At 42.4% G+C, this 27,496-nt stretch overlaps 2 protein-coding genes across 3 annotated transcripts; one reads left to right on the top strand and one right to left on the bottom strand.

The window, feature by feature from the left end:
* Positions 1–2,903: 2,903 nt before the first annotated feature.
* On the bottom strand, positions 2,904–5,132 carry LOC138605773 (glucose-dependent insulinotropic receptor). Its single transcript, XM_069678208.1, has 2 exons — positions 4,583–5,132; positions 2,904–3,523 (listed from the first exon to the last, which is right to left on the bottom strand). The coding sequence occupies exons 1-2, from the start codon at positions 5,130–5,132 to the stop codon at positions 2,904–2,906; spliced, it is 1,170 nt and encodes a 389-aa protein (XP_069534309.1).
* Positions 5,133–12,018: 6,886 nt separating this feature from the next.
* Positions 12,019–25,137, top strand: slc25a14 (solute carrier family 25 member 14). 2 transcript variants are annotated; one of them, XM_069670596.1, is made up of 9 exons: positions 12,019–12,132; positions 12,741–12,845; positions 13,505–13,643; positions 15,487–15,581; positions 19,202–19,287; positions 19,371–19,466; positions 19,672–19,796; positions 19,889–20,102; positions 20,450–25,137. In XM_069670596.1, exons 2-9 carry the CDS (start codon positions 12,782–12,784, stop codon positions 20,489–20,491), a joined length of 861 nt encoding a protein of 286 aa, XP_069526697.1. In that variant the 5' UTR covers positions 12,019–12,132; positions 12,741–12,781; the 3' UTR covers positions 20,492–25,137. The 2 variants fall into 2 exon arrangements, with proteins under 2 accessions (XP_069526697.1, XP_069526688.1); XM_069670587.1 differs by lacking the exon at positions 12,019–12,132 and having other exon boundaries at positions 12,690–12,845.
* Positions 25,138–27,496: the final 2,359 nt, after the last annotated feature.

Raw genomic sequence — 27,496 nt, 5'->3', positions numbered from 1 at the left:
TGCACGAGGAGATGTGACAGGGTCAGCACAGCAGCAGGGACAACAAGGGCTGTAAGTTCTGAAGACAAGCTGATCAACCAAGTCCACAATGATCCACATCTGTACGATGTGTCGTTGCCGCTGCACAGAGACAAACATGCTGTCAAACAGCTGCAGACAGATAAGTTCTGTTTTAGACGTCGACGTGGAAACCTGCAAAACTAAATGGAAACAAGTCCGGGAGCGTTACGTCCGAGCACGGAGGAACATGTTGGGGAGATGTGTTCTGTCCAACAAGCAGGCAAGAGCTGTTTCTGCTGTGATCTCAGAAATCACAGTAACCTCCTCGAGTGTCTCCATGTTTGTTGTTTACATACCGCACATCTGGTAGCTGCATACGGCCTGAGCTCTCTGGTGCGCCCTCTAGAGGTATCCTCCAGTAACACGCGTAGTGCAGCGACAATGTGAACAGTTAAGTTCATGACGCAGACGGTTGTGTACGTGAATGCAAGATTTAAAAGTATCTCCAACCTTAAACCTGCATTCTTTGTAATGGCCAGAAGGGGGCGACTGGACTGGTTGCATAAAGAAGTTGGATACAAAACCAGATAGGAAAATCACCCTACATCTCAGTTTTCCTAATGAGTTTAAGGTCTAAAGCTCCAGTTTTAAGTCTTCTTCAATACAGCAAATTGACGTCAAATTTGCATTAAATAATCATGTTTTGTGTCAAATATATGATAAAGCAGGTTCTGCTTTAGGGCAAGGCTGCCTTTGGTCGAAAAGTTGCTATTGTCCCGTCAACCAGGATAGAGACGTAGCAATGCGTATCCATCCTGTTCATGCTCTGAAAAACCAATATGGCGACGGGCAAAATGTTAAACTCAAGGCTTCAAAAGGGGGGTTGACTTCACAGTCGCTACTTCCACTGCTTTTACACAGTCTGTGGTCTGGCAGGTCAGGAAACAGGCTCATTCAGCTGGGCCAGTTGCATTAGGATGAAGACCATACTGCCAAGTTAAGAGCTAAAAGCTTAAATTTAAGCAAAAAACTCTGTAAGAATCTACTATTGTTACAGCTGGATTGGGAAAACCGTATGGACTTTTACAGGCAATGAGGCAGGTAGCTCAGCTGATAAGAGTTTATGTAGACACTGTGTTCTCTGTCTGAAGTAAATGTTAGTTATCTAACCAGACCTGGAAAGACTTCCCCTGGCGTGACTGCTTTGTTGATACAGACTGCTGACATGTAAAGTGGGCGACATTTATCGAGGCTCAAGCAGCTGAGGAAGTTTCCATGAATGAATAGTTATCCAGCTATGAAATATAACGCGCGACAGCGGCCAGTCAGATAAACAGCCGGCTCGTCTGCTATCTGAGAACCATCAGTTTAAAGCTTCTAAATCACATAGATGTAATAAAACAGTATAAAACAAAGCCGGCGCTCGGGACAAGGCACACAGATAACGTGTAATGCCATGGTTCCCAGCGTGTGTAATGACGTTTGCTGGACGTTATCGGTGATCTATGTGCTTCAGTTTCCTTGGGACAAGAGAGACAAATACTAAGCTGGGATTAAAACGCTGGATAATGATATTAGTTCTTTTCTGTTCTTGTTGTAAACTGATGATTTGATTGGGCCTTATATATATACATCGGTACATACACCCAAAAATACATATTTAAGCTATTTGGGCCCCAACAAATTCATTGTTTCAACATGATTCGGCCCCTGTGCACAAACAAGACCATAAAGAGCTGGAGGGATCTCACGTCAACCCCATTAAGCACTTTGGGGAGGAACAAGATAGCAGATTGGCTTTCTCAGCCAACATCAGTACCTGAACTCACAAATGAACAGCTGAACGAGCACAAATTACACATAAACACACGTCAAGTTCTTCTGGAAAGCCTCCTCAGAAGAGTGGCTAGAAAGGGGGGGTTCAACCCATATCAATGAGATCGTCCAACAAGCTCTTGTGCATCGTTTTACCTGTCAAGTCCTTCCATTTAAAGCATTTGGAGGATCCATTTTACAGTTTATAGTTCGCTCACACAGTATGCTAACTAGCTTCAAAACGGAAAGTGAAAGCTAGTTAACCAAGCATGCTAAGGTTATTACCGATTAAAACAACATTTCTGCTTGTTTATGCTGTTTCAAGACCTGCTGAGTAATCAGTCGCTCCTGCACACACTGTGAAGAGGAGGCGGTTGTTCGTGGTCTTTCCACCATTTTTATTGGAATGGTTTTGGCAAATGACAAGTCTTTCAAAACTCACAGTAACTACGAGTCCTGTTACCTCAGTGCTTTGTTTATTACACAATGACTTTGACAACACAGATGCACAGATGGGACTAAGAACTGGGCTAACGACGTTAGCCCCCAAACTGCCTGTTGGGCTGTTCATATTGAAGTCATATTACAAGACATTTTCAGTCCCTGAACAGCTACTGGACCAAACAAGAGTCAGTCAAAGTCACTGCAGAAAAAGAACTTCAACGTAAATGTCCCATGAAAAGCTTCAGCTGGGGATGACACATTTTGAAAGAAAAAGCTGAAGTAAACTACAACCGAAGAAATGTCAAAGCCAATTAGACAGATCTAAAGAGCTAATTGCCGCTAGCTTCATATCTTTGTTGGTGTGTTTACGCTGGAATATCTTAAGCGTCCTATCCTTTGTAAATTTGAACTTAAGACAGGGCAGATAGTGGTGGCAAAATAGATACGTAATCCATGGTGCTATCAGTTTTCACAATCAATTCAAGGATTCCAGAACATTTTAGTACATGAAGTGGTAGGAATTAGATACTCAGGTCCCAGGTTACCCACTCACTGCTTCTTTGGTTTCCCAGTTCTTCCCAGAAGCAAGGCAGGGCAGATATTGGAACTGTGTTAGCCTTGTCATTGCTTAAAATTGGCTGCAATTAAGAAGGGTTGTGGATATCCCCAGCAGAAACCATAGCTGGAGTCAGAACCGGTGGCTGCGGGTCACATCTTTCTGTGACACGTTTTGGTCCAGCAGCTGATAACCTGTCTCTAAAGCAGGAAAACATAGCAGCTAACTGTAACCGCACCTCCTTTTGCCAACAGGCATACACTAGAGGGTTGATCAGCGAGTTGGACAGTCCCAACAGCCATAGATAATTCTCCAACAATTCAGTAATCTTGCAGCTTTTGCACAGAAGTTGCACTAGGCACGCTACAAAGAATGGGCACCAGAGGATAAAAAGGCAGCCAACAAGCACCGCCACCGTCTTCAAGGCCTTGAAATGGCCTGCATGGCAGATCCTCAGCTGGTGATGCTTATGGTGATGCTCTTGAGGTTGATCATGCTCAGCTGTCCGAGAACCAGCCTGCCTAATTTGGCATATCTGTTTCTGGTGGCTGTAGGCTATCTTCAGGATGTCCAGGTAGATGTAAACGATCACAGAGAACAATGGGAAGAAGCAGCAGATGAATAACACAATAATGCCCACTTGGTGAACGACGGAGAAGAAAGTACAGAAGCCACTGTAGCCGTCCGTCTGCAGCTGCCGCACCATAACTGAGGAACAGAGGACATGGGTTATTTGTCATAGGAAATTACCACTGCTAGTACTCTTGGAATATCAAGAAAACAGCCCTCAAATTATTTCAGTATACTGTCTCATAAATAGTTTTGGCTTTTAAAGTTTTAAATTCGCTGCAACATGATGTTGGGGACTCTCTCTGCCCAACCATACCACCGTAGCCCCTGTCCTTTGTTCCTGTTTGCCTTGGTACCGCCAATGGGAATGCTAAAGCGACATAAGCTGGCGGATGATTGGTATAGCAACGTAACATACCACAGCATGATAATAACTGAGTTGGAATGGATGGAAATTGTTGGCTCATTTGTCCAGTTTTGCACTGGCTCATGTTCGGACCAATTACTTTACATTAAGTCAATTAAGGTTCATTTTTGTATAGTTCCTATTCTGACTTAGGGTTAGGGAGTCGTATTGTGAACCACAGACTGTATATAAGAGGTGGACGTCACCTCTTTGGTTCAAAAGGGAAGCCAATGCTGATGTGCATTAAATTTGCATTCTTGCCAATGGCAACTCCACTGGTTGCAAAAGAATTCCAATTATACGCAAGTCTACCTGAAAATGTCTCTACTTCCCACTTGATTTATGATCTAAATCGCTAGTTTAAAGTCTTATTCAATACAATAAAACTGTGATTGACACGTCCCTACAATGGCAACTTGTCAAACATGACAGCAATGCTTATCCTCCCTCTTTCCCAAATATGGTAACCTCTTGATCCAAGAAACCGAGATGGTGATGGCCAAAATGCCAAACCAGAGGAAGTCCACGGACCAGTAATGCCAGTTACTTTGTCCACTTCTTTTATACAGTCTATGGTGCTAAGATAACAAAAGGGGCAGGATTCCCCAACTGTCTAGGGAGTAAGAAGATGTTCCTTCAGTCCCAACATGCAGAATACCTTTTGCAACAGCCCATTGTATTCCTTAAGTGCAGGACTATTTTCTGTCTGAACACCAGATTCTGTTAACCTGATCGACCATAGATTGATACAATTTTAATTAATTTATAAATTGTATATTATTGAGTCTCACCTGGCATGAATCCCACAGTGAAAGCGCTGATCCACAGAGTCAGCAAGGACCCGACTGCTGTCCCTTTCCCAGACAGTCTGTTGTACCGTAAGGGCGTCTTGATGGCTGCGTAGCGATCAACTGAGATAAGGAATATGGACATGATGGATGCCGTGCAGGGCGATGCCACAAAGGCCATCATAATCAAACACCGAGTCTTTCCCTGAGCTGGAGGATCGGCACCAATGTAGCCCCGCTGGTTCTGATTGATATTGTGGATGTTTAAATCTTCTGTGGCCAGACCGGTGATGGCTATACCCACCAGAGTGTCAGCCAGGGCCAAGTTGAGGACAAAGCACCAGCTCTGGCTGCTCTTCTTGAAAAGAAGCCTGAGTAAAGCAGCGGCCACCAACAGGTTGGTGGAGATGATGACGAAAGCAGAGACGCTCAGGATCAGGCCCGTCACCCAATGCTTCAACTCGACTCTGGCTGCTTGATCGTTGGAGTCCACGCAGTCAGGATTCATGCTGACAGACAGCTCAGTGCTCGCAGGTCCACACAAGTACGACATGTTGATAACAAAAAGCCAAAGATTTAAAGGTGAAGTTCACAAAGCTCGAGTGCTGTTGAGATCGGCTGACGTTGCTGACATCAGAAAAGTAAAGACTTGCACTGATGCTCAAACGTAAACTAAACATCTTTCAAAGAACTTGTTCTTGTAGCTTAACATTTTGCTGCACTGAAGTGGCAAAAAAACAAGTTCAAATTAATCGAATCACCACGAGATAAAGAATTCTGTCAGCCAATATTGTCCAGATCATTAATCCAGTGTCGTGTAATGTTGTCAATGCTGATCGAAGTTTGAGAAACTTCCTCTGTTGCTAAAACATCCGTTCATTGTCATCGTTGTCATCAGTGTCCTAAATGTCTCGCCACAACATGAAAAAGAACAGAAAACTCACTACATTATCCACAGGTCTTCCTTGTCCCCTCCCCTTACACACACACATGCAAGTGTACACACACACACACGCGCACACACACACACACACACACACACACACACTCTCAACAAACACATACATACCTCTCTGCTGCTTATCCTTCGCTGTTGTTGCCTCTCTGGGTTTGACCCTTGTCCTACCTGCCGGCTCTCTGCCAGGCATTTAGCATCCTTTATCAAGAAGATTTGTTTTAACTAAGGCTTGTTTTTTTTTGGACGACAAAAGTTCACAAAATGTTGATATATAAAGGATATGAACTAATCAAGTCACAGCTGAAATCATGTTTCTTTTTCACAATAGAAGAAGCACAGCGGCCTGTTGGACTTGCCGTGTATAAATTCAAACCATAGAGTTTTTGGCGTCGCCATCTCGGTTATGTTTAGCCACCATATTCGGACTACAAAGTAGATATGATTTGCTCCGACTCTATCCTGGTGGACAGGTCAATCATAGGTAGCCATGTCTGCAGCATACTACGGAAGCCTTTAGTGGATGTGCATCCGTCCATTTTATGCACTCTGTTGTCCTGTGATAACAAGTTTGTTTGTATCTCGAGATAACGAGATAAATAAGTGCAGATCTAATGAAAACAACCAGATATTTTTCTTCATCATGGGAAAATGGAGTAAATAAAATGTATGGATGCATGTCCACTTCGGGCTTCTGTAGAATACTCCGCTTAATAGTTACAATAGTTAACATCGTGTTGGATTGAAGATGGACTGAAGCTATGAGATGATAAAGTTAATAAGAAAATGTGAGATAATGTAATAAATGAGTTGTAGGACGGTTTCTCATCCGGTTCCATGTAATCCGACTTCTTTTTGAAACCATAGAGTCGCCCCCTGCTGGCCATTAAAGCCTGAATCCAGATATTACGTCCGCTTCTGTGGTCTATGGGTGTTAACCATGAAATGTCACTGCATATTTTCACACAGATTGATCAAATGAAGGTGAATTTTCAACTCAAAGTTCCTCCACAAAGAATGGACTTAGTTGAGCTCTAACCCTGCTGGCCGCTGTCCTACTCTGGTCCCAGTCTTTGAGAGAGACATCCGGCCTGATGGGACCACTAAGATTCACCTGTAAATAGATCTGACTAATGATGCTTTCTTACTGAGCACACTTCATATATCACCGGGCATCTCACCAGCTTCTCAGACAGGTGAGCAGCAGAGAGAAGAGAAAAACAGCCTTTATTTAATTTGGTTAATGATTAGCTTTGATGGATGCTTTGGTGTCTTGGGTCAGAGAATTTCTTTATCTCAAGATTACATTTTTTGTTTGTTTTGGTTTTTAGGAATCAGTAAAAGGTTTATTTTCTCAATATATGTTAGAAAATAAAAACACTAATGTGTATAGACTCTCGACAACACGGTTCTGAAGTTAGAAGAACAATAAGGAAACGATGAATTTGCCCGTTTATAGAGCTGCAGCTCTGGAGATGATCTCAATGAGCTCTTGGGGATGGCGGCCTGTTCATCGCCATGACCTTCTTGCCAGCGCCGGTCAGGTTGGCGATCTGGCTCTTGATGGCCTTGGTGACATCAGAGTGCACGATCAGAGGTCACACCAAGGATCAAATGCTTTGCGGGCTCATCCTCCGGGACTTTGATGTCAGCTTTCTCTTTCAGGGCCAGAGCACCGGTGCCTTTCGGCAAGAGCATACTTGGCAGCGGCCGCCATCTTTATGGACCTGGTGATTATTTTAATGTGCTTGATGGACTTTAACTGAATGGGGATGCCCTTCAGGGTAGCCATGTTCCTGACCTGTCCACATTGTGAGGACAACACCAACGCGCTGGTCCTAGCAAACATGGTCACTCCTCTGAAGGGCAGAAGTAAATTACGATGGGTTGTTACACTTTTGTGACTTTTTGGTTTTTATTTAACCGACTTGATCACAGTGACTCACCATTTGCTCGTGCCATCCGCAATCTTTTACGAATCTTTTTTTCTCAATGATCTATATTACAAGTCATGAGCAAGAGAGGTTTGAAAGTTGAGGTTTATGCTGCTTTATCATAATAACGCCTTTCATATGCTCAGTTTTAAGCCTTCCTGTTTCCCTTTTGGAATGAGGAAAACAGACTACCGCCACCTGCTGGTATGGAGAGTTATTTCTTCTCATGATGAGTTCAAGTGCAACTTCTTGGCCCAAACAGAGCTGATGTAAAGTGACACAACAATCAGCCTTTGTCCCTCCTGGTTCTTTGATGTCTGTGAGCTTTGTCTGGGGCTTAATGTGTAATATAAAGAGTATACTGAGCTGGGGAACAAAGGACCCAGGAAGCACACAATCCCATACACTGACAGGATTGTAGATCAAGGAAAAAGTGCACTGCAAATATATCTGGAAGATTAATTGTGTAAAAAATAACATCATTGGTCCGCTTACTTTTGCAGAGCATATTGTCACAGGGTTCAGCACGAGTCCACTTTAACCTGGGATGATAGATCCTCTTTTAATACCTCTCTGCCCCGTCCCTCCCCCTCGACGAGCTAAAATACCTCCCACAGACACACAATGTAGGGATGTTATTCACCCCTGCTAGACCTTTCAGGACCTTTCAAAACAAAGTGTGGGTCAGCAGTTATTGTGCCCAGTGCCCAGCAGCACCCAGTCTCCTGTTTACACCTCTGCCAACGCCGCCCTCCACCTGCTGCAACGGATTCTTGTAACCACACCTTTACCTGGGATCTGATCTGAAGGAGCTGCCGGGGCTTTATTGTTTAACACGTGGAGTTTTTAATTTATCGGGACAGAGTTCTTCTGGACAGGATTGTTAAGGTGATGATGTGATGTTTTCTAAACAGCAGCTGCTTCCCTTTGTTGTCACATGAATGCGGCCTCCAGGAGAGATGAGCTGTATCACAGGTGTTTGGGTTTGTGCCTGTTTATTGACGAGAGCAACGGGACAAATGTTAATAATAAACTTTTACACTTGTAGATTTTTATTTAAAGAAAAGTGCTCTGTCCTGCAGATAACTAGCGATGTGCTAATGACCTGATTTAACATGTGTGTCACATGTGTGTCTTTACAGTGTAATTACCCTGCTTATTACACTACTTACTAAAGAGTTTAATAAATGGATGCTTATATTGATTTGGGTATGATTTTATGGATTTGGAATTATTTTATTTCTTCGGTTAAAATACAATTAATTTGTTGGAGCAGTGGTTAGTGCTGTCGCCTCACAGCTAGAAGGTTCCTGGTTTGAATCCCGGTTCAGACATAGTGGGTCTTTCTGTGTGTCTTTGCACGTTCTCCCCGTGCATGCGTGGGTCTCGTCCGGGTACTCCGGGTACTCCGGCTTCCTCCCACAGTCCAAAGACATGCTCGTTAGGTTCACTGGTGACTCTAAATTGCCAGTAGGTGTGAATGTGAGCGTGAAAGGTTGTCTGTCTTGTGTGTCAGCCCTGTGATTGACTGGTGACCTGTCCAGGTGTAACCCCACCTCTTGCCCAATGACTGGATTGGCTCCAGCCAGCCCATGACCCTGAACAGGACAGCAGAAGCGGTATAGATCAGGGATAAGTGGAGGGAAACTTTCAGCCTTTTTAAAATGAAATGAGATACGACTTAATGAATCAGGAAGGGAATTCTAGCTCCATAAATGCTCCAAAATTTCAGCACAAAAATGTCAACTCAAATATAAGTGAAACATAAAATTAAAAAAAAGTTTTAGTTCACAATGAACTTTAGATTTCCACTGATGGTGAAGTGAAACAAGGTGAGTCCTGCATGAATGTCTGCAGCACCTGATTGAGGCCTCCTGCCTCGTCACTGTTAATTCTTTTCCATTAACCAATCTTTAAATGTCTGCACAGCCAGCGTCATGATGTGTTTAGGGTTCTTGGATTTTTCTGTGCTCTTTCCGTCTTCTAACCCCTCTTGGTATTCTGTTGTTTTCTGTCTCGTTTCTCTCTTTTTGCTGACATTACATGTGTCTGAATTCTTTCTGCAGATTGATCTGACTGGATCTAATCCTTCAAAATCTGTGATCAGAACTGCATCTAAAGCAAAAGTCTGTTAACCAAAGCCGCCATTAGAAATAACAAACTGTAGAATACATAGACCAGACATGAAGATGGGTGAGCTGAACAAACGTCATTTAAATATAACGCCTGAATACGAGCCGTTCTGTTTGGTCCTGTGTGCACTTTTTTCTGCTGTACACATTGTGAATGTTATCATTTCTTTCCCAGCTGTCCTTTTGGTCAGGTCTCCAGCTTCAAATCAGGCCTAAGACTCAAAAATAAACGTTTAAAAAGGCACTAAAGTGAACAAATATAACAAACTCATCGTCTGTAAAGAAGAAAAATGGTTGAAAACTTTGTGTTTGGACTAATCTTGAAGCAAAATGCCAGACTGGAAAAATAAGATCGTGTTTGCATTTATGTAGATTTCCTGTTCATGGGATTTAATTTGTGTTTCTGTCAGACTGAAGATGTCTTTAAAGAGACGGCTGCTGTCCATGTTGTTGTGCTGTGTTTACTGCGTGGCCTCGCTCTTCTGCCTCCACCCGAACCGCAACAACTGCTTCTCTCTCGGAGCTCGGTGAGTCTGTGTGTGTGTCCGAGAGTGTTGAATAAGAAGAGCTGTTGAAGAACTGTATTCGGTATGTAGACTGTAACAGCTGTAGTATGCACACACTCTAACATGCATTAATCCACACCCTCTTATTCTCCTCCTGTAGGAATCTGACATCAGTCGTGCAGCAGCTTTACCAGCGTGTCATTCGACTCTTGCGCACCACTCTCTGATCCACAGCACTTCCTGTCTTTAAACCAATAACTCCTGAACCTGTCCTTCCACTGCGACTGCTTTCAAGCATGCCCTGCAGAAGGGCTACGCCATTTAAAAAGAAGAAGAAGAAACAAAAGAGGAGGAATGGTGTTGCCCTTGGACTGTGAAAGTTTAACTTAGCTTTCTCTGAATTGTTCTCAAATTTTAGATAAGGGGGTAAGGAGATCTGAAAATGTTTATTTTTTTACTGACATAGATTAACATTGTGAGTGTCTGCTGTGTGAGATGGACGTGGATGGTAATAGGTGTCTTTTTAAATGCATTTTTGCATGCATTGGCTTTCCTAGCAGTATTGTTGTAATGGGCAAAGACAGAGCTGTCCCCAAACAAGGCAGTAGCCCCCATAAACTGTATAAAAATATGACTGACATGACAGCTCACCAAAAGTGAAGCCAAACCCTCTCTATCGCCCCCTGCTGACTGGCTGCAGTACTGGTCATAAAGCCTGCCTCCTCCATGTTAACAGACTAAAACTATAAAATCAAAATATACGTCGACATTTTTCTCAAACATGGTTTCTGTCATTATAGTTAGTTCTTATCCTGCTGATTTATGTCCAAGTGTTCATTTTTCTGACAAGTTTATTTTTAAATAGTTATTTAATGCTATAAAAAGGGGGTGAGGTCTCATGATTGACAGCTCTGGGGACAAATGGGGCTCCTGCAGCGTTCTGTTCCTGAGTAGCAGAGGAGGAGACGTAACTAACACTAACACTACAGTCACTGAACTTTCCATAAGCATGAATATCTGCATCAGACCGACACAAGAAGCTGTTCTGCTGCAGCCTGAGCCCACCTGAGGGCTCCAACATGGCAAGGACACAAGGTAAAGGTGCGTTTAGGGTAGAGGACGGGGCGGGACGTCAATGCTGCGGCTCCAACAGCCGATCTCTACTGCACACACTCTGGGTACATATGATATCATCAGTGTAAGATGGCAGCGCTCGCCCCAGGGGTATTTTGGCTTCAGTTAAGTTCAATGAGAGGTGGTGCACTGTCCATCCTTTATACAGTCTCTGGTAGCCCCCTTTGGTAACCTATGGTGGGGCAAAAAGCTGCAGGTCTGAATACGAAGTTGTGTTGTCAAAATTGGAGAAAAAAAAGGAGTGGAAATGGCTCTTGAGCATGGCTCTGAGTGTCAATGTTGCTAACAAAGATGATGACTGAAAACTTTACTTTTTTGCACTTATTTATGAACTGATCCACCAGGAGGATATGGTAAAACTAAATGTTCTTTATGAAGATGAATCATTGAAAAAATACATTTGTTTTAAATCCTTCGGCTCTTGAAAAGATGTGATTGTGAAGCTGTGAAAATTGTCTGTTGAAGTGATATGATTGATTACTTTAATTTTGGGTCAATATTCACTCCAATAAAAAAGATCAAATTTCTTAAAAAGCCAATGTGTTATCTATCTATCTATCTATCTATCTATCTATCTGTCTGTCTGTCTGTCTGTCTGTCTATCTATCTCCATGTCATCCATCCATCTATGAGCAAATGACAATGCTGCAGGAGTCTACTAAGCCCATTAGGTGGCAGCAATGCAGTACTAAAGGGTGAAAGCTGCCGTGAATTGCAGGGAACGAAGAAGAAGAAGCTCATTTCTGGTTTTACCTTTTACTTGCCATTAGCTGAAATGGGAAGCTAACAGAAGGCGAGAAGTTTTCTGCTTGCACTTTTGTAAAGTCAAGCCACGTAAATATCATGGAAAACCAAATGAAATAGCAAGTCGCGGATTTTATTGACACCACAGGTACGTGACATTTCGGTGGAAGGTAACGGTAACTTCTTGCTAACTGGTAACCTCGCTAACAAGCTTGCTAGTAATTTCCAGAAGTGGTAGCTGACTAGCCGTTAGCCTAACAGGAGCCACCTGCTAACCGTCCGACACAGATGGGACGGCCCTCTCTGTGATAAAGACAATAAAAATTCACAATTTTTAATGATCGAAATTATGAATCGAAGGGTTTATTTTATTTGGTTAATTAAGTATCATATTTTGTGTCATTCAAAGAGCGTTTACAGTGTTAAATAACTTAATGTAATTCTCGTGACACTGTTGCTGTCATCGAGCTGTCACTCATGCTGTGCCCGCCCCTTCTTACCAACCAATTGAATCGCTTAGAATTTTGATTGATAGAACTCCCAACCAATAGCAATCCCACAACAAATATGATGGCTCTCTGCGCGGTGTTCACCACAGCGGGCGTCTCTTTCCGGCGCAGTACGCTGGGATGCTGATGCTGAGGAGGCTCCTTGAACTGTAGCATCATTAGATCTCAATGTTTATCGACATGTTGTATTGTCTAAGGTTGCAGCACTGTATTGACCTCTGTCTGGGCGGCCTTCTGTTGTTTCTAGCGGGGCTGCAGCAGGTGGAAGCAGCCGCCGCCGCCACAGAGATGGTCAACTTGAACTGGAAGCCGTTCATCTACGGGGGGATGGCCTCGATTGTCGCAGAATTCGGTAGGCTACGTGATGCACCACAACATGCAGACACCGACCCTCGTGTAAATATTGGGTTTATAGCCAGTTATGCCATAGCAGAACATTTCCAATGCAAATTGTCTGTTAGATAAAATTATTGTGCGGTCTTAGGAAGACTCCGCAGCAGTGTGTGCTAAGTGATGATAGCACTGGCTTCAGAACAGGGAACGATGTATCCATCTCAATAATATCACAGTTCTTCGGGGCACATTGCATGCACTGTCCTTCAAATGTAGCGTTACAGAATGTATTCAGCCTAGCATTAAGCCCCAGTTTGTACCTGTCAGGTATTATCATGACATTTGAGTAACGGATCAGAGGCATCAGATTTTCCCAATAAATAATATCGAGCTTTAGCAGTTATTTTTGCTGTTACTTTTGCTTATTTTTGTGTGGGGGGGTATTTGTAGATACCCAGATTTGGGAATTGAAATGTGGGAAGAATGTTAGAAAATGTTACAATGTATGAATCTGCCAGGTTAGCAATATCCTTTGAAGACTTCTGTTATTACTGACTTCTACAAGAGACAGTATACCTTTTTAAATATCCTCTACGCCTCTACAAGTCCACTACCTTAATTTTTATCTTTCATTGTCTGTGTTGTCTTCTTATAACTATTATATATTTGAATCCTCAGGGACATTTCCCATTGACCTGACTAAGACCAGGCTACAGGTTCAGGGTCAGTCCCAGTACACAGAGGTGCGCTACAGAGGCATGTTCCACGCCCTCTTCAGGATCGGGAAGGAGGAAGGCATCCGGGCGCTCTACTCTGGGTATGCATTTATTTATATATTTACTTGTGTGTATGTTTGTCTATTCACTCTTCACAATCAATACCACATTCTATCTACACCGAAAACCACACACTGTTTATTTTAAGATCAGACCTGGTTCATGCTAGTTCATGCTCTCAAAGGAGACAGACATAATGTAGGACTAAGTTAGTTGGAAATCAACCCTTTTTTAACACCACATCAAATTTAGGATTTGAATCTTTTTAATGCTGCCAAGGTTACCTGCATTTTAGCAGGTAGATTAATTCCTCCCACTCAGCTCCGTGCCTCTGTTTGACATGCTGGAATAAATTTGTGTCGCTGCTGCTTTTTAGCCGCCACACTCTTAGGACAGAGAAACTTTAAATCAAGGTCAGAAGCACAATTATCAGGGTCACCGTGACCTGACGCTGTCCCATCCCTGAGCGCGGCATCTCCCCTACACCTGAAGGGAATTTTAATACACCTGTTTGTTTGTTTTAGTATCACTTGATCAGTGTGAGAGACAAGCCATCCGTAATCAAACAGTGGACAATCTCCTCTGTTCTACCCTTTACTTATCTGTCATCTGCTTTCACAGGAAGGTTTTTAACAATCGTAACCTTTGCAGAGAAACAGAGAGAAAGAGACGTCCTCTGGCATTCTTTTCAAGGGCTAAAATACAAAAGCCCGAAGCGGACATGCATCCGTACATTTTATTAACTCTGTTTTCCCGTGATAACAGGTCATATCCGGCTGTTTCCTCGAGATCTCCACTTATTCATCTCGACATAACACCGCTGCACCACCGTAACGTCACATGATCATAACTCGTATCCCCAGAGCTGCAAAAGCACAAAACAAACAGGAGCCCTTTTTACACTGCGGTTCCGCCTCAGCGCCGTGACAAAGCTCCGCTGTCATGCAGCCTTTGTCATTTTACATGGCGTACCGGCGTAAAGCCGCACCAGTGTGTGTCTCTACATAGCGTTTTGGTGTTGCGGAAGCACAACGTGCGTGAGGTGTAAACAAACGTGCTTCAAATACACGCGCGGCGCTGTTACGCCCTGCCGGCTCCACTGTTACGCCTCTATCATTACCTCTGATGCCGGTTCAGAAGTGGAACGACTTCGCCTCACCATTCAGACGCTGTGCGTTTTACATTGAAGACAGAACGTAACAGAGGCGTAGTAAGCCCGCCTTCAACTGGCAGTTTAAAAGGGGCTATAGAAACAGGCTTAACTTCCCTCACTAGTGTGGGCAATGGCAGCATGTCCTGCTCTGTGATATCACGGTGACCAGCCTGTTTTGTTTTCTAGATCGACAGGAAATTATCCCGTTATCACAAGAAAACCAGCTTTGTTATCTCCAAATAAATAAGTCGAGATCTTGAGCAAACAACCAGAAATGACTCGTTTTCACAGAGTAAATAAAATGTTTGGATGCATGTCCGCTTCGGGCTTCCGTACTTAAATGCTTTCTACTCGTCTTCATTCTTTGGAGAAAGTCATAAAAATGTCCTCACACAGATCAATTGATCTTGCTCTATATTTTCGTCTTGCTCCATGCAGGGTGGAAACAGCATGTGCTCGATACAATATGCAGTAATGAGCTGTTTCACTTTGTGGGTGTTTTAACTGTGATGTTGCTGAAGCCACACAGATACACTAACATAAGCCCAGTGGGACAGAAATCATATTCAGCTACAGCTATTATGATTCATCTCTGCTTTTCAGTAACAGACAGTAAGTCTGGACTCCTCAACAAGACTGAAATGTGCGACCCAAACTATAAGGTGAGGACAATAAATACACGATGACCCCCAGGATAAAGGTCACTAAACCTATCTGACCTCTCCCCTCAGGATCTCTCCGGCTCTGTTGAGACAAGCTTCGTACGGGACAATCAAGATAGGAACCTACAACTCTCTGAAGAGGCTGTTTGTCAGCCGTCCAGAAGGTGAGTGTTAAATGTCGCTGCCTCTAACTTCCTGTCTTCTCACTTCTTATGAAGTCTTTCATCTTAAGGCTCTAAGACGTGCCTTGAAGTTATTTCAGTCAGTGTCACAGAAGTCACCTTAAGTGTTTTTTGTCGACCAAATATGGAAAAACATTCAAAGACAGATATGGGAGTTGATTTGAATGATAAGTTCAGTGAGCCGTATATTATATTTAAATCCATATTTCATAGCAGCTCTGTCTGGTTTAAGGCTGATGCAATCTCCTGCAAACCTCTCAGAAACAGGGTGAGCCCTCCAGCACCACAAAACTCGTCACAGCCGACTTTCTGAAGGTAGAAAAACAAGAATCTCAAACTGCTGAGAGGACGGACAGACAATCATTTAGCATAGGAAGCTCCAGGAAACTTTTTTTAATGGAACTATTTTTACCTATTTTGTGTCTTAAAGGCTGATAGGTAATTTAAGCTTTGGAATTTATCTACTAGATCAATTCATCGGCTCGACTGAAAGTGTTTGATTTCGCTCCTGTCTGACTTCTGTCTCCACCCCTTGTGAACCCGGAGCCAAATTTCTGTTCTAAGTTCAACTAAAAGGATTTTGCATTTAAACAAAAAGGTATCTCCCATTTGTCCTTATTGTTTTAAGACACTTAGAACAACAACCTGAACCTCTCAGTGGCTCAAACAAACACTTGCTTACTGTGATCAGATGCATTGGGCAAACACTTTTGCTATAATAAAGATGTAGGATACAATACACTGTGAACAACAAACCGCTGTTATTAGCACAGACGAGCCCCATGTGCTAGTTTAGCCGCAGAACAACCAGCCCGTCACCACGGACTTCAACAATTAATGTAGTGTTTAATAAACGTATGTTTTCGCCGCTCACACTGTGCTCACTTATGTCAATGATGTTTTTAAAGGGCCAGTTTGCCCATTTTCAACCTCAGTCCCATCATGCTGTTATGGGGAGCTAATGCCATTATGGTAGTAAAAGGCATCATCTGCCGGAGGCCTGGGAGCTCGCTAAACTACACTTCCTCAATCGAGGACGCCTGCCTCTGATGTCTGCAGTGTTTTGTTGAAAAAAAAACAGAATGTAAAATGTAACCGTTGAAACGCTGCCTGCTGTCCTGAAGGACTCATGGTACTACTGAGAATGTATAAACACACCATGGCGTGGAAGTACTGCGTCCTTGTAAGAAAGAAATATACATTCTTACATACAAATTGTGCCTACTGTGTGTTTCTATTTTAAGAAGGTTTATATGAAAATCTTTGTCTTTAAATGTGTCCGACTAAAACTTATTTTAACTTTGCTTCTAGAAGTTTTTCTATTCAAGGCAAGAAAAAGAAATCGAACATTTTTAGTTAAATTACTGTTAGTATTATATTTTTGAATCTTTATTTAACCCTTCTTATTTTGCACTCTGCTTCTTGTCTCTTTCATCTTCTTCTCTTTGGACTCAAAACAGCTCAAAGCTCTTGCGTTCTTTCTCTCCTTACGTTTATGCTGGAACACTTTGCATGCTTGCTGGGTGTTTTGTGGTAGTTTGCTTCTGTTTATACTGCAGACACGGATGCAGACGACGTAATGATACTCTCATCGTTGGTTGTAAAAGGGCACCGAAAACTAGGGAGTTGGACACAGTTGAATTTGCATAGCACTTTCAGATAGTATAGGTTAATCTTTAGGTTTAATCTATGAAACCTATAAAGTGCACAATAATTCACCCTGGTGGTTTTGATTCAGTGACACTCGTCTTTACCAACACGTTTTCTCTGCACAACAACGATACTGTGTGAGCCTTCGAGCGTGTGGCTGTGCACCTGCCAAAAACAGGCTTGGATGCGTCGTGATGACCCGTGTTGACCGGCCTGGCTGCAGAGTGAGCGTGTTAACCTGCCGGCACTAATTTGAAAGCCAAATAAGAGGCAGAAACAAAGCGAGGAAGGGTGGGAGGGAAGATCGTAGGAAGAGCGGGAGGATGAAAGGGGCGGGGGATAAGGAGTGTGAGTCAGGATGAATTCACACTGCAGCTGTTATTTCTCTGATGTGGTTTAATCTTCTCCTGTTCTGCCTCTCGGCCTTCACACACTCATCACGCTGCACTTTGTGTTGTTTTTACAGCTGCTTGAACAAGTTAGTCGTGTTGCTTTGCGGCGCAGACGCGGGTTTCATGCCCTCTTTGCTGATTATTATTTTTCACCCAAAACCTGAAACACCTCCAAACAAGCGCTGACGAGCCGTTTCAGGGGAGCAGCTCTTCGTCTTCTGTTCCAGACGTTTGACTTCAGGTTCTCCGACCGTCTCTGTTGTTTACTTTTCCACTTTAAATTGCCGCTGCAAGGTAGGCGCTCATGACATGCCAGCTCCCCCAAGAGTGAAGCCCAAACCTCTCCATCGCCCCCTGGGGGAGGGGCTGTTAGTTTAGGGAGCGCTTGATTTGATATGCAGCAGAGTTTTCTACAGGCGGAGCATTTTAAACATCAGTATCACCGTCAGTCACGTTAATTTGATCAGGATTAATATTCTATTAATTCTGCAGCCCTAATTGATATCCTAACCTGTAGGCTCAGCAATAGTGGTTCTGTTTTGACATGAGCGTCCTCATCCCTGTAGAAAATCACAGAGTGGCACTTCAGTCCAGAGTTTCTGCTTAATTTATCAATGATCTTTCAGGCGCCAGCAGGTTTCTGAGACTCACAGGAAGTTTGTGCCCACAGGCTCCGTCTCTGTTCCCTCTGTCTGCTTCCCTGTTTGTCTTCCTGTTTCCTGTCGGCTGGTTCCTTCTTAATCCAACACCGGCTTTCACTGTCTCTATTCCTAAACCCTTTTTTCTTTTCTTTGTTCTCCTGCTTCATGTCCTACTCTCTGCTTCCTTCAATTTTTAATGACCAATTAGAGTACAGAGGATAGATGCTATGAATAATGGAGAAGATAAAGGTGGAAGAGAGAAGTGAGTGATTGAAGGGGACGAGGAGTGAAGTTGCAGTTTGTGTATCTGTCGTCTGACTTCAGTTTTCCTTCTGCAGTAATGAACCAGGGCGATCGTCTTCTGCCCTTTATGTCCTCATCAGAATATGTTGATTCTGAATCTAATGTGAAAACCAAAGAGAGGGGAGCACAAAACACGGCCACCGTGGTGCACCGTGTGTTTTGAATGCTTGTTTTAAAGCAGGCTCTGCCCTGTGTTTGTGGCCGAGTCGAAACATCCGTTCACCTCTGTCGCCCCCTGCTGACTGGCTGCAGTATAGCTCATAAAGCCCGCCTCCTCCATGTTAACAGATGGGACATGAGTCAAACTATAAAATCAAAACACACGTCAAATACATTTTTCTCAAACATGGTTTCTGTCATTATAGTTAGTTCTTATCATGCTGATTTATGTCACAGTGTTCATTGTTCTGACACTTTTAATTAGATATTTGATGCTATAAAAAGGGGGTGTGGCCTTTTGATTGACAGCTCTGTGGACAAATCGGGCTCCTGTAGCGTTCTGTTCCCGAGAAGCAGAGTAGAGGAGGAACGGCGAGCTGATAAATAATGTTCCTTTGATTGTTTGTGCGTGTTTTTGTTGTGTAATTACTTTCATTCCTTCTGTCTTTCCCGACAGATGAGACCATGGTCATCAACGTCTTCTGTGGTGTCGTCTCTGGAGTCCTGTCCTCGTCTCTGGCCAACCCCACCGACGTCCTCAAGGTGACTCTTTAGTATCTGCTCACCAACTCATCAAACCTGTGCTCAGTTAATGCTTGAACTTCATACGTCTGTTTTTGTCTCAGATCAGGATGCAGGCGCAGGGCAGTCTGCTCCAAGGCAGCATGATGTCCAACTTCATCAACATCTACCAGACAGAGGGCACCAGGGGGCTGTGGAGGGTGAGTGTGATCGATCCTGAGTTATCGGGATGTTTATGTGAATTACACTGCGTTCACGCTCGTTCACTTTTATGGCATTTTCTCCTTTCTTTTTTTCTCTTGATAACCAGTACTCTAAGCTTGTTATAGTTCTCAGTCTGTCCTTCAGAGCTGTACAGTGATAATGTTACAATCAGACTTTCACCCACCTCCTCCTCTTCCTCAGGGTGTCATCCCCACAGCTCAGCGGGCAGCCATTGTCGTTGGGGTGGAACTTCCTGTCTATGACATCACGAAGAAGCACCTCCTTCGATCAGGCGTCATGGGAGACACCATTTTGACACATTTCATGTACGTTTATTTAATCTTTAGCTCTGTTTACAGGTCGGTGGTGGCTTTGGGTCACTGTGTTAACCTTGTTCTACGTCCTGATTCGTGTACAGTTCCAGTTTCACGTGTGGCTTGGCGGGAGCTCTGGCCTCCAACCCCGTAGACGTGGTCCGGACCCGAATGATGAACCAGCGAGTTCTGTCGGGAAGCCCCATGTACAAAGGAACACTGGACGGAGTGATGCAGACGTGGAAGAACGAGGGGTTCTTCGCACTCTACAAGGGATTCTGGCCGAACTGGCTCAGACTGGGGCCTTGGAACATCATCGTATCCTTTTAGAACCTACACAGAACCTTACAGGTGGGAAACACGGGGCCGTTACGTGATGTGAAGTTGGTGCAAGACTTGGTGCCAGTTATAATGAAGGTAAAATGAGCTCATCTGATGCTAGCCTAAGTTTAGGAGGTTTTAACAGGGTGCCGATTTATTCCCAGGGTCTCCTTCTCTTCATGGTGTCGAAAGTGACACACCTGTGCCAAGTCCTTAAGGTCAAAGTCGACCCTGGAAAGGTCTGCCACTAAGCGAGGTTTCTCGTATTTCAGAGCCCACAGAGCAGCTTCAGCCTGTTTACTGTCATGATATCAATCCTGAAGTTTCCTCAACACACTCCTCAGTTCTTCATCACCTTCGAGCAGCTGAAGAATCTCCCGTTTTAAAGCGAGCAGGAAGTGAGACTGTCGGACTGTATCGGGGCTTAAACCGGGCTGTGAACACGGCAGCAGCAGGAGTTATGGCGCCTGTATACTCACACTCCCTTCAAATCATACCAATGATACAGCAGAGTATCAGCCATTGCTCATGCTCATCCAAATGTTGTTTTATTTTTTGCTTAGTGTTTTATTTATTGTCACTGGACTGTTTTAAAGACTGTTGCTTTGATGATCACTGTCTCCCTCCCCAGGCAGCTAAATGCTCGGTTGTAGCAGACGACTGAAACTTTGAAGACTGGTTTTTATTTTTACGTCAGCTTACAGGAAGAGTTTATCTCTGTGGATTGGGTGAGTTGAATCTTAAATGACAGATTTGGATTGTTTGCTCAGGATTCCTACACAGAAAAATCTGAATTAATTTATTTTTTTTAAAGCATAGGAATCCCAGACGTGCATGGCTTCACAGTTTGTGGAGTTTTTTTAAAAGGAGGGACAGAAAAGGAATTTTAAAATGAATGATGTAGGAACCCTGCATTCTTTAAGTCTCACACTGCATGAAATGTGTTGAATGTTGAGGAATCGCATGGAAGACGACTAACTGTTACAGGTTGTTAAAATACTGACAGAAAGGAGGGAGGTATCCTCCACACTCCAAAGTTCATCTCTGTGAGGAAAAGACAGAGATCACTCAGTGATATGTTGTGATGTTTGGTGTATTAAAGGGATAGGTTGGGTGTTTTTCTGGGTTGTATGAGGTACGTACAGTAGATAAGTCAGCCAAGCCCCATGTTAGGAGAAGACAGCCAGAGTTTCTACACGGAAGCTATAGCCGCTTTCCCACTGGTCAAAAGTCAAAAGGTTAGTGGGAAAGGCTACAACCTGCATTCAGACCCGGGTTAAATGACTCTGCAGCAGACCCGGGTAATTATCGTAATTATCGCCTCGGCTCCGATCGGCATTGATGGGAACACAAAACCCGTGGTGACACGTTAATCTCCGCCCCCTTTCCGGCGCGATGCTATGCTCCGTCTGAAACTTCTGCGATTCATCTCAGCTCCAAATTCCGCCCGTCTCCGTCCGAGCAATGCTCGAACATCGTTCCAAATTTGTCGGCGCCGAGTTTGATACACAGACTGAATGAGTAACAGATGGTAATAGTCTGAAAAACCTGCATCAACGCGCTGATTTGGGTGGGAAAGGGGTATAAGCAGAGCACAGCTGCAGGTGGGGACGTACTTTAGCCACTTAAAAAGAGTCCTACATATAATCAAACATGTCAGTTTAAGTGAACGCTGTGTTTCAGTTTTTGTCACCGCTTCACATTGACGTCAGACAGCCCTTTCCCTCGGCACTATGTCTCGACAATGTTTGTTTATATGTACGACTCTTTTAAGTGGCTGAAGTACGTGGTATTCCTGACCCTAGCTTCTATGTAGTACACTTACTGTTGATAAGTACCTCATACAACCTCACTTCAAAAACCCGAACTTTCCCTTTAAGGTGTCATAAATAGGCCGCGAAGACTCTCAAAATTTCACAATGCTGTTTTTTTTTACTTTAATCGGGTCATTCGCCGGAAAATCCCTCAAAACTGTCTCAACTTCAGTCTGATGAAAGCAGTATTCATTGTTGTATTTCAGGAGGACGTTTCCAGTTCCACACAAACTCTGAATATCTGTGGTCATAACGAGCTACTAAGTTTGACTTGAAATCTGAACCAAAATTTAAATACAAAAAAAAAGATTCATACAACCAAACATGTTTGTATTTATTCTTTAAAGTGAAATATAAGTGGTATATATCCAGCTCGGTCACTCCTACTGAAGGTGCTTCTATTGTTTATTTTCTTCTATTTTGCTCCTCCAGTCTCAGTCCAAGGCGAGCTGCCATAGTTCATTATTAAGACAACAATCCAGTACATAATAAACATCCTGTTCAGACACTCAGAAGTGGTTGTATTTTATCACATGCATGTCCCGGTGCACATACGATGCGTTATGTTATTCTGCTGTCATGGCCCTCGTATGACGGTAAAGTCGTAACATAAACAGGAAAGTTGCAGCTGCTGTGAATAGAAAGTTAAAAAAAGAGGTTCAAATATATAAAGACGGTTTGTTTGGCGTACAGGAGAAACTCTACTCCTGAAAAAGACGGAGTAGCATGTTGTAGGATTGGGCGTAATTGCAAATATGACTGTGTTAATATTTTCTATACATAATTTGCACCATTTTTAGGATCCTCTTCAAACTGGCAGCATTGTCATAGAGTTAGTTGAAAGTTGAAACATAGTTTGGTCAGGTCGTAAAGTCATCCATCACACATCTTTCAATACAACGGTGGAAAAAACAGACAAAAACAAGTGTTACAAAAAGGCAAAGTCTCACAAAAGGCGTTAGCTTAGTGCTTAATGTAGGATTCCTTTAGTGTTCCTTGTTCTAATAGGGCCTGATAACCCTCAGGGGTCCCCTCCTCTCCAAAACAAACACACCCATTCATTTAAGCTTAAACAACACAGAGTAAAGCATCGGTTTTGTTGCTATTCGGCGGGGCTGTTTGGCCTGCTAGCTGAGCTACTGCTAACTTTAGCTCAGCTTGTTCATTTATACTCATTGAGGGGCAGCCCTTATTTACAACGATAGTGAGTCCATTACAAAGCCATTCAAAGACAGACAACAAAGACAGATGCACGAAAGGCCATTTAAATCACTCGACTGATTTTGACACAAAGATGAGACGATTGAAAGGAAGAATAAGATACAGGAGTTTAAGACAAAGCCTAAATGTTCTTAATAATGAAGAAAGTTCCTAATTACAATTGGAGAAAAATAGAATAAATACACTTAAAGGGGGGTATTATGCTAATTTCAAGCTTCAGGGGGCGGGTGAGTACGGACTGAAATGATGACGTCAAATGAAACGTTGTTGGATGATGAAGCCTGATGCTCCTACAGCGCTGTGTTTACCAGTGAAATATATAAACTACACAGCATATGGACATATGACAGCACGTGGAGACGGAGTCGATACTTTATAGTAACTGTGCGTGGAAAGGACAGATCGCGATGTTACTGAGCACGAGAAACAGATCTGTGTCATATCGGCTCTTACCCTAACACCTGTCTCCCTGCGCGGCATGATAACTGATAAATACGTGTGGATCACCTCCGGCTCATCTCATCCGCTGCATGTGGAGATGTATTTTATGTTTTATGAAGGTTGTTCACAGAAATACGGACAGGTCGCGACCCTAACGAGTCATGAGAAGCCCACACAGACACCATGCTGCATGATTATAATGTTGCCTCCGTCTCTCCCTCACGATCTGTCTGTGTTTCCGTGCGTGTGACTGTGATTTATGCACATACAGGTCAATGAGCAGGGCCTCGCACCCCCCCCCCGCCCCCATGATGGCTTTGCCTGAGGGAAATTTGTTTAGGAATCAATAAGCAGAATCCAAATTAAAATTGCTTAATGATTCCTTCAGAATCTGAGTTTTGGAACCGTTTCACATTTTAAGATAATATAAATATATATATCTATATATATATAGATATATATATTTATAGATATATATAAATGTGAAACAACATAATACCCCCTCTTTAAGTAGAGCAATCACAAATTGAGGTTAGGAGGTTTAAAATCATATTTCTAAAATGTGCAAAAGGTGAAGTGACTTCATGGAGTGGTTATAGGTTGTTCTGAGTTCTGAGCTCGCTCGAGGAGCACGTAGACGTTTCTCTGATAACTTCCAGATTTCCAGTGACTGAAACTCTGACCCAGTTAAATTAAATAGAAAAACAGATCTTGATGCAAAGTATCCTGAGACGTTTTGTTATGATTTGGCACCATATATATATATATAGATATATATGTATATATGTATATGTAGATATATATATATATATATATATATATATATATATACACACACACACTGTATATAAGAACTGACTGACTTGATTTATGTTTTTTTGCACAGTAAGAGAGTGAAGATGTTTTAATGTCTCTAAGATAAAAACTGCAGACCAACTCACTGACGGGCTGTGAGTTCAGTCCACATCGAGAGAAAAAAAACGACCAAAATTGATAATTTCTTTACAACATAAATTTGATTACAAACTGTATTAAGATCGTTTTATCACGTGGCCCTTCATGTTTGAGCTGTGTGACGCACATTCTCTGAACTCGTCCCGTGTCAAACAGACCAAATGTTTTTTTATTTCATACCACTGATCATTTTAATTCTTTAAGGGAAGCCATGACTTTAACAGTAATCCTAAAACACGCTTTAATTTATGTGCAATCGTCCCTTGTTTTACTTGCACAATAGACGAGTGAAGCTTCCTATCTCATCCATCCAAAAATATCTTTGAAGTATCTTTAAGTTGTTTTGTGGTGAACATTTGGTGAACCTGATCCCTTTGAAGATCGTCAGTCAAAAGTTTCTTTTCCATCAGCTGGTCGTCCTGAAATTCTCTCAATGCTGAGACGTCTGCTCGCTTCTTCTGCTGTAACTTCTGCACAATCTTCCTTTATAACAAACTCTATAACGAACACAGTGAAATATTTTCAAATGTATGGCTTCAGCAGCACTGCCTTGGTCTGTATTTTGAGTGTTATATTTGGGACTATAAACCAGTTTGGCTCTACCTGTTTGTCTGTTAATTCTTCTTGCTGAAATCCATCTTCGTGTGCTTACCTTTTTACCTTTTTACAATCGATCCTGACAGCAAAGGTGAGTCCCAATCAGAAGTCTATTTTCAGTTTGAAATTTGGTTTGGTCCTCCGGAGCTGTCGTTGCTGAACGTATTTTCTTCTTTCTCGGCCCTAGCTGCCGTTCCAGTTGGTTTAATTATCAAGGTCAAACAAACGCTCTTAGATTAGACTGTGCACTTGATTTGACAGGCCAGGGAGTTTTAGTCCGTGGTTGGACTCCTCATGTTGAAAATGTGTCATGTGTTCTCATCATGTGACTGCTTTGCAGTTGAACCGTTGAATCCATGCAATGCGATTACATACAAAGTAAGTGCAAAGACAAGAATTCCCACCGAGCGACCCGAATAATTTCTCTTAAAATTTTACAAGCTTTGTCACGAAAGCCAATCAGCAGCTCTTTTAAAAGTGAAACGTGTCTCATCTCGCTCACAGACCTCATAAAGCATGATATGAAACTTTTTACAAATGTGCATCAATTGTCGTTATTATGGCATCCTTTCGACCTGTTTAGTTTCTGGAGAAAAATAAGAATCAAATAAGCAGAGCTCTGGGTGATTCTTTGAACTCTGACATGACGCTGTGTTGAAGGGTTAAAATCTGCAGGTTGTGTTTGAGCAAAGTAATTCAAAAGAAATAATTCAAACTAACCTGAGAAATACAAGGCAGAAATCAGCTTTGCTTTTGGTCTGAACAAAGCACTTTTTATCACCAGTATCCTTCAGACAACCTTTTGCTGGTATCTGACATGTTTTTTCCAAGCTGGAGCCTCGCTTCCTGCCTCATGGTGAACAAAATAAAAGAGCTGTTACGTGCGTCAGATTAAGACAATATTGAAATGTTATAATGACACTTATAAAAGGACTCATGATTTAAAAGCCACAGTAGTGCTCCCTCTATGTAACAAACATTAAGGTTATTTCTGTTCAAATGCTGCAGAGCCTTCGATCTAAATGTTCTGTCGTTAACATTTAAAAATGATTTGAATGTGGACAAGAGAAGAAGAAAATCTATAAATATTTTTGTACATTTTCTCTTCACTTCCTCTTAATTTTTGCACTTTGTTGTCTACAGCCACTTGCACTTGTTCTCTTGATTATTCATACCGTGGAAGTCCCCTGAGAGAATTGTTTTTGGCTTTGTATAAATTCAGTGTTCACTCCAATAAATACATGCTGTGTTTACTTCTGCAACTTCTGGTGGAACTGTTGAGTTGAAGTTACAGTAGGCGACATTATTTCACAAGACTTTGGTTAAAATAACACATTTTTGATCGGTGCATTTCCCAATATTAAAGTGAAATAATGTCGATTGCTGATCCGCCCCTTCGTATCCTTGAAATGAGCGACCTAGGACTTGATATTGTGGATTGTTTTCCACTACGGTGAGGAAACTGCAAAATGATTAGTATTACACAATTTAGGATTCTACAGATTTTATTAGTAGTTATTGGTATAGCTGAAACGATTAGTTGATTGATCAGTCGTGTATCAGTGGGGGAAATAATCCAGGTAAACTTTGATGGATTAATTGTTCAAAGTAACACAAACATTCTCTGGTTCCAGCTCCTGACGTTTCAGGATCCTCGTCTCCCTTTTCTATCGGCATAATGTGGTAATATTTAAACAAGAAGTCATTGTTATGCTTATCTTAAATCTGTAGGACGCTATGACGGGCGTTTGGTATTTTAGTGAATGTAATGGTAACGGTCTGTCTCGTTAGTTACTTTGTCTGCACCTTGTGGCAGACTCAAACTCTGACTCTTTACCCTCAACTGATCCATTGATTCATATTTAATTTTAGTTACGGATATTTACTTTGTATATTTCAAATAGCAGGAACAAAAATCATGAAATCAACAACCAACTTTTTGACTCGTGTGAATTGTAGATATCTTAACATAGAACTGATACTCATCAGAACGACAGCACTGATACGTTGGCTTGAATTAAACCTTAAAAATGGTAAAAGTCGATTAGTTGTATCCGTTACAGATATCTACAATGAACATTACAACTAGTTACCAAATAATTGTCATCAGAAACTAATTATAGATATCTTAAATTAGATTGACACCTGGCAAACTTTCAGTATGAATATGTTGGAATTTTAGTAAATCCAAAATGTTGTTGAAATCTATTTAATTCTGCTAAATGTTGAAAGGGCGTGCTATTTATTTATGCTCCAGTTGAATAATGTGCAAATGGCTCTACAGTCTAATATATTTTGTATTATGGGGTCAGTTTCAGCCTCAATGTGGGAGGAAACCGGAGCACCCGGAGAAAACCCACTTCA

This window comes from Semicossyphus pulcher, unplaced genomic scaffold (assembly GCF_022749685.1).
Source record: "Semicossyphus pulcher isolate SPU_LCO1_2020_fin unplaced genomic scaffold, fSemPul1.0.p SCAF_10, whole genome shotgun sequence".
NCBI classification, from domain to species: Eukaryota; Metazoa; Chordata; class Actinopteri; order Labriformes; family Labridae; genus Semicossyphus; species Semicossyphus pulcher.
The sequence above is the reverse complement of the archived record's forward strand: the minus strand, read 5'-3'. Positions and strand labels throughout refer to the sequence as shown.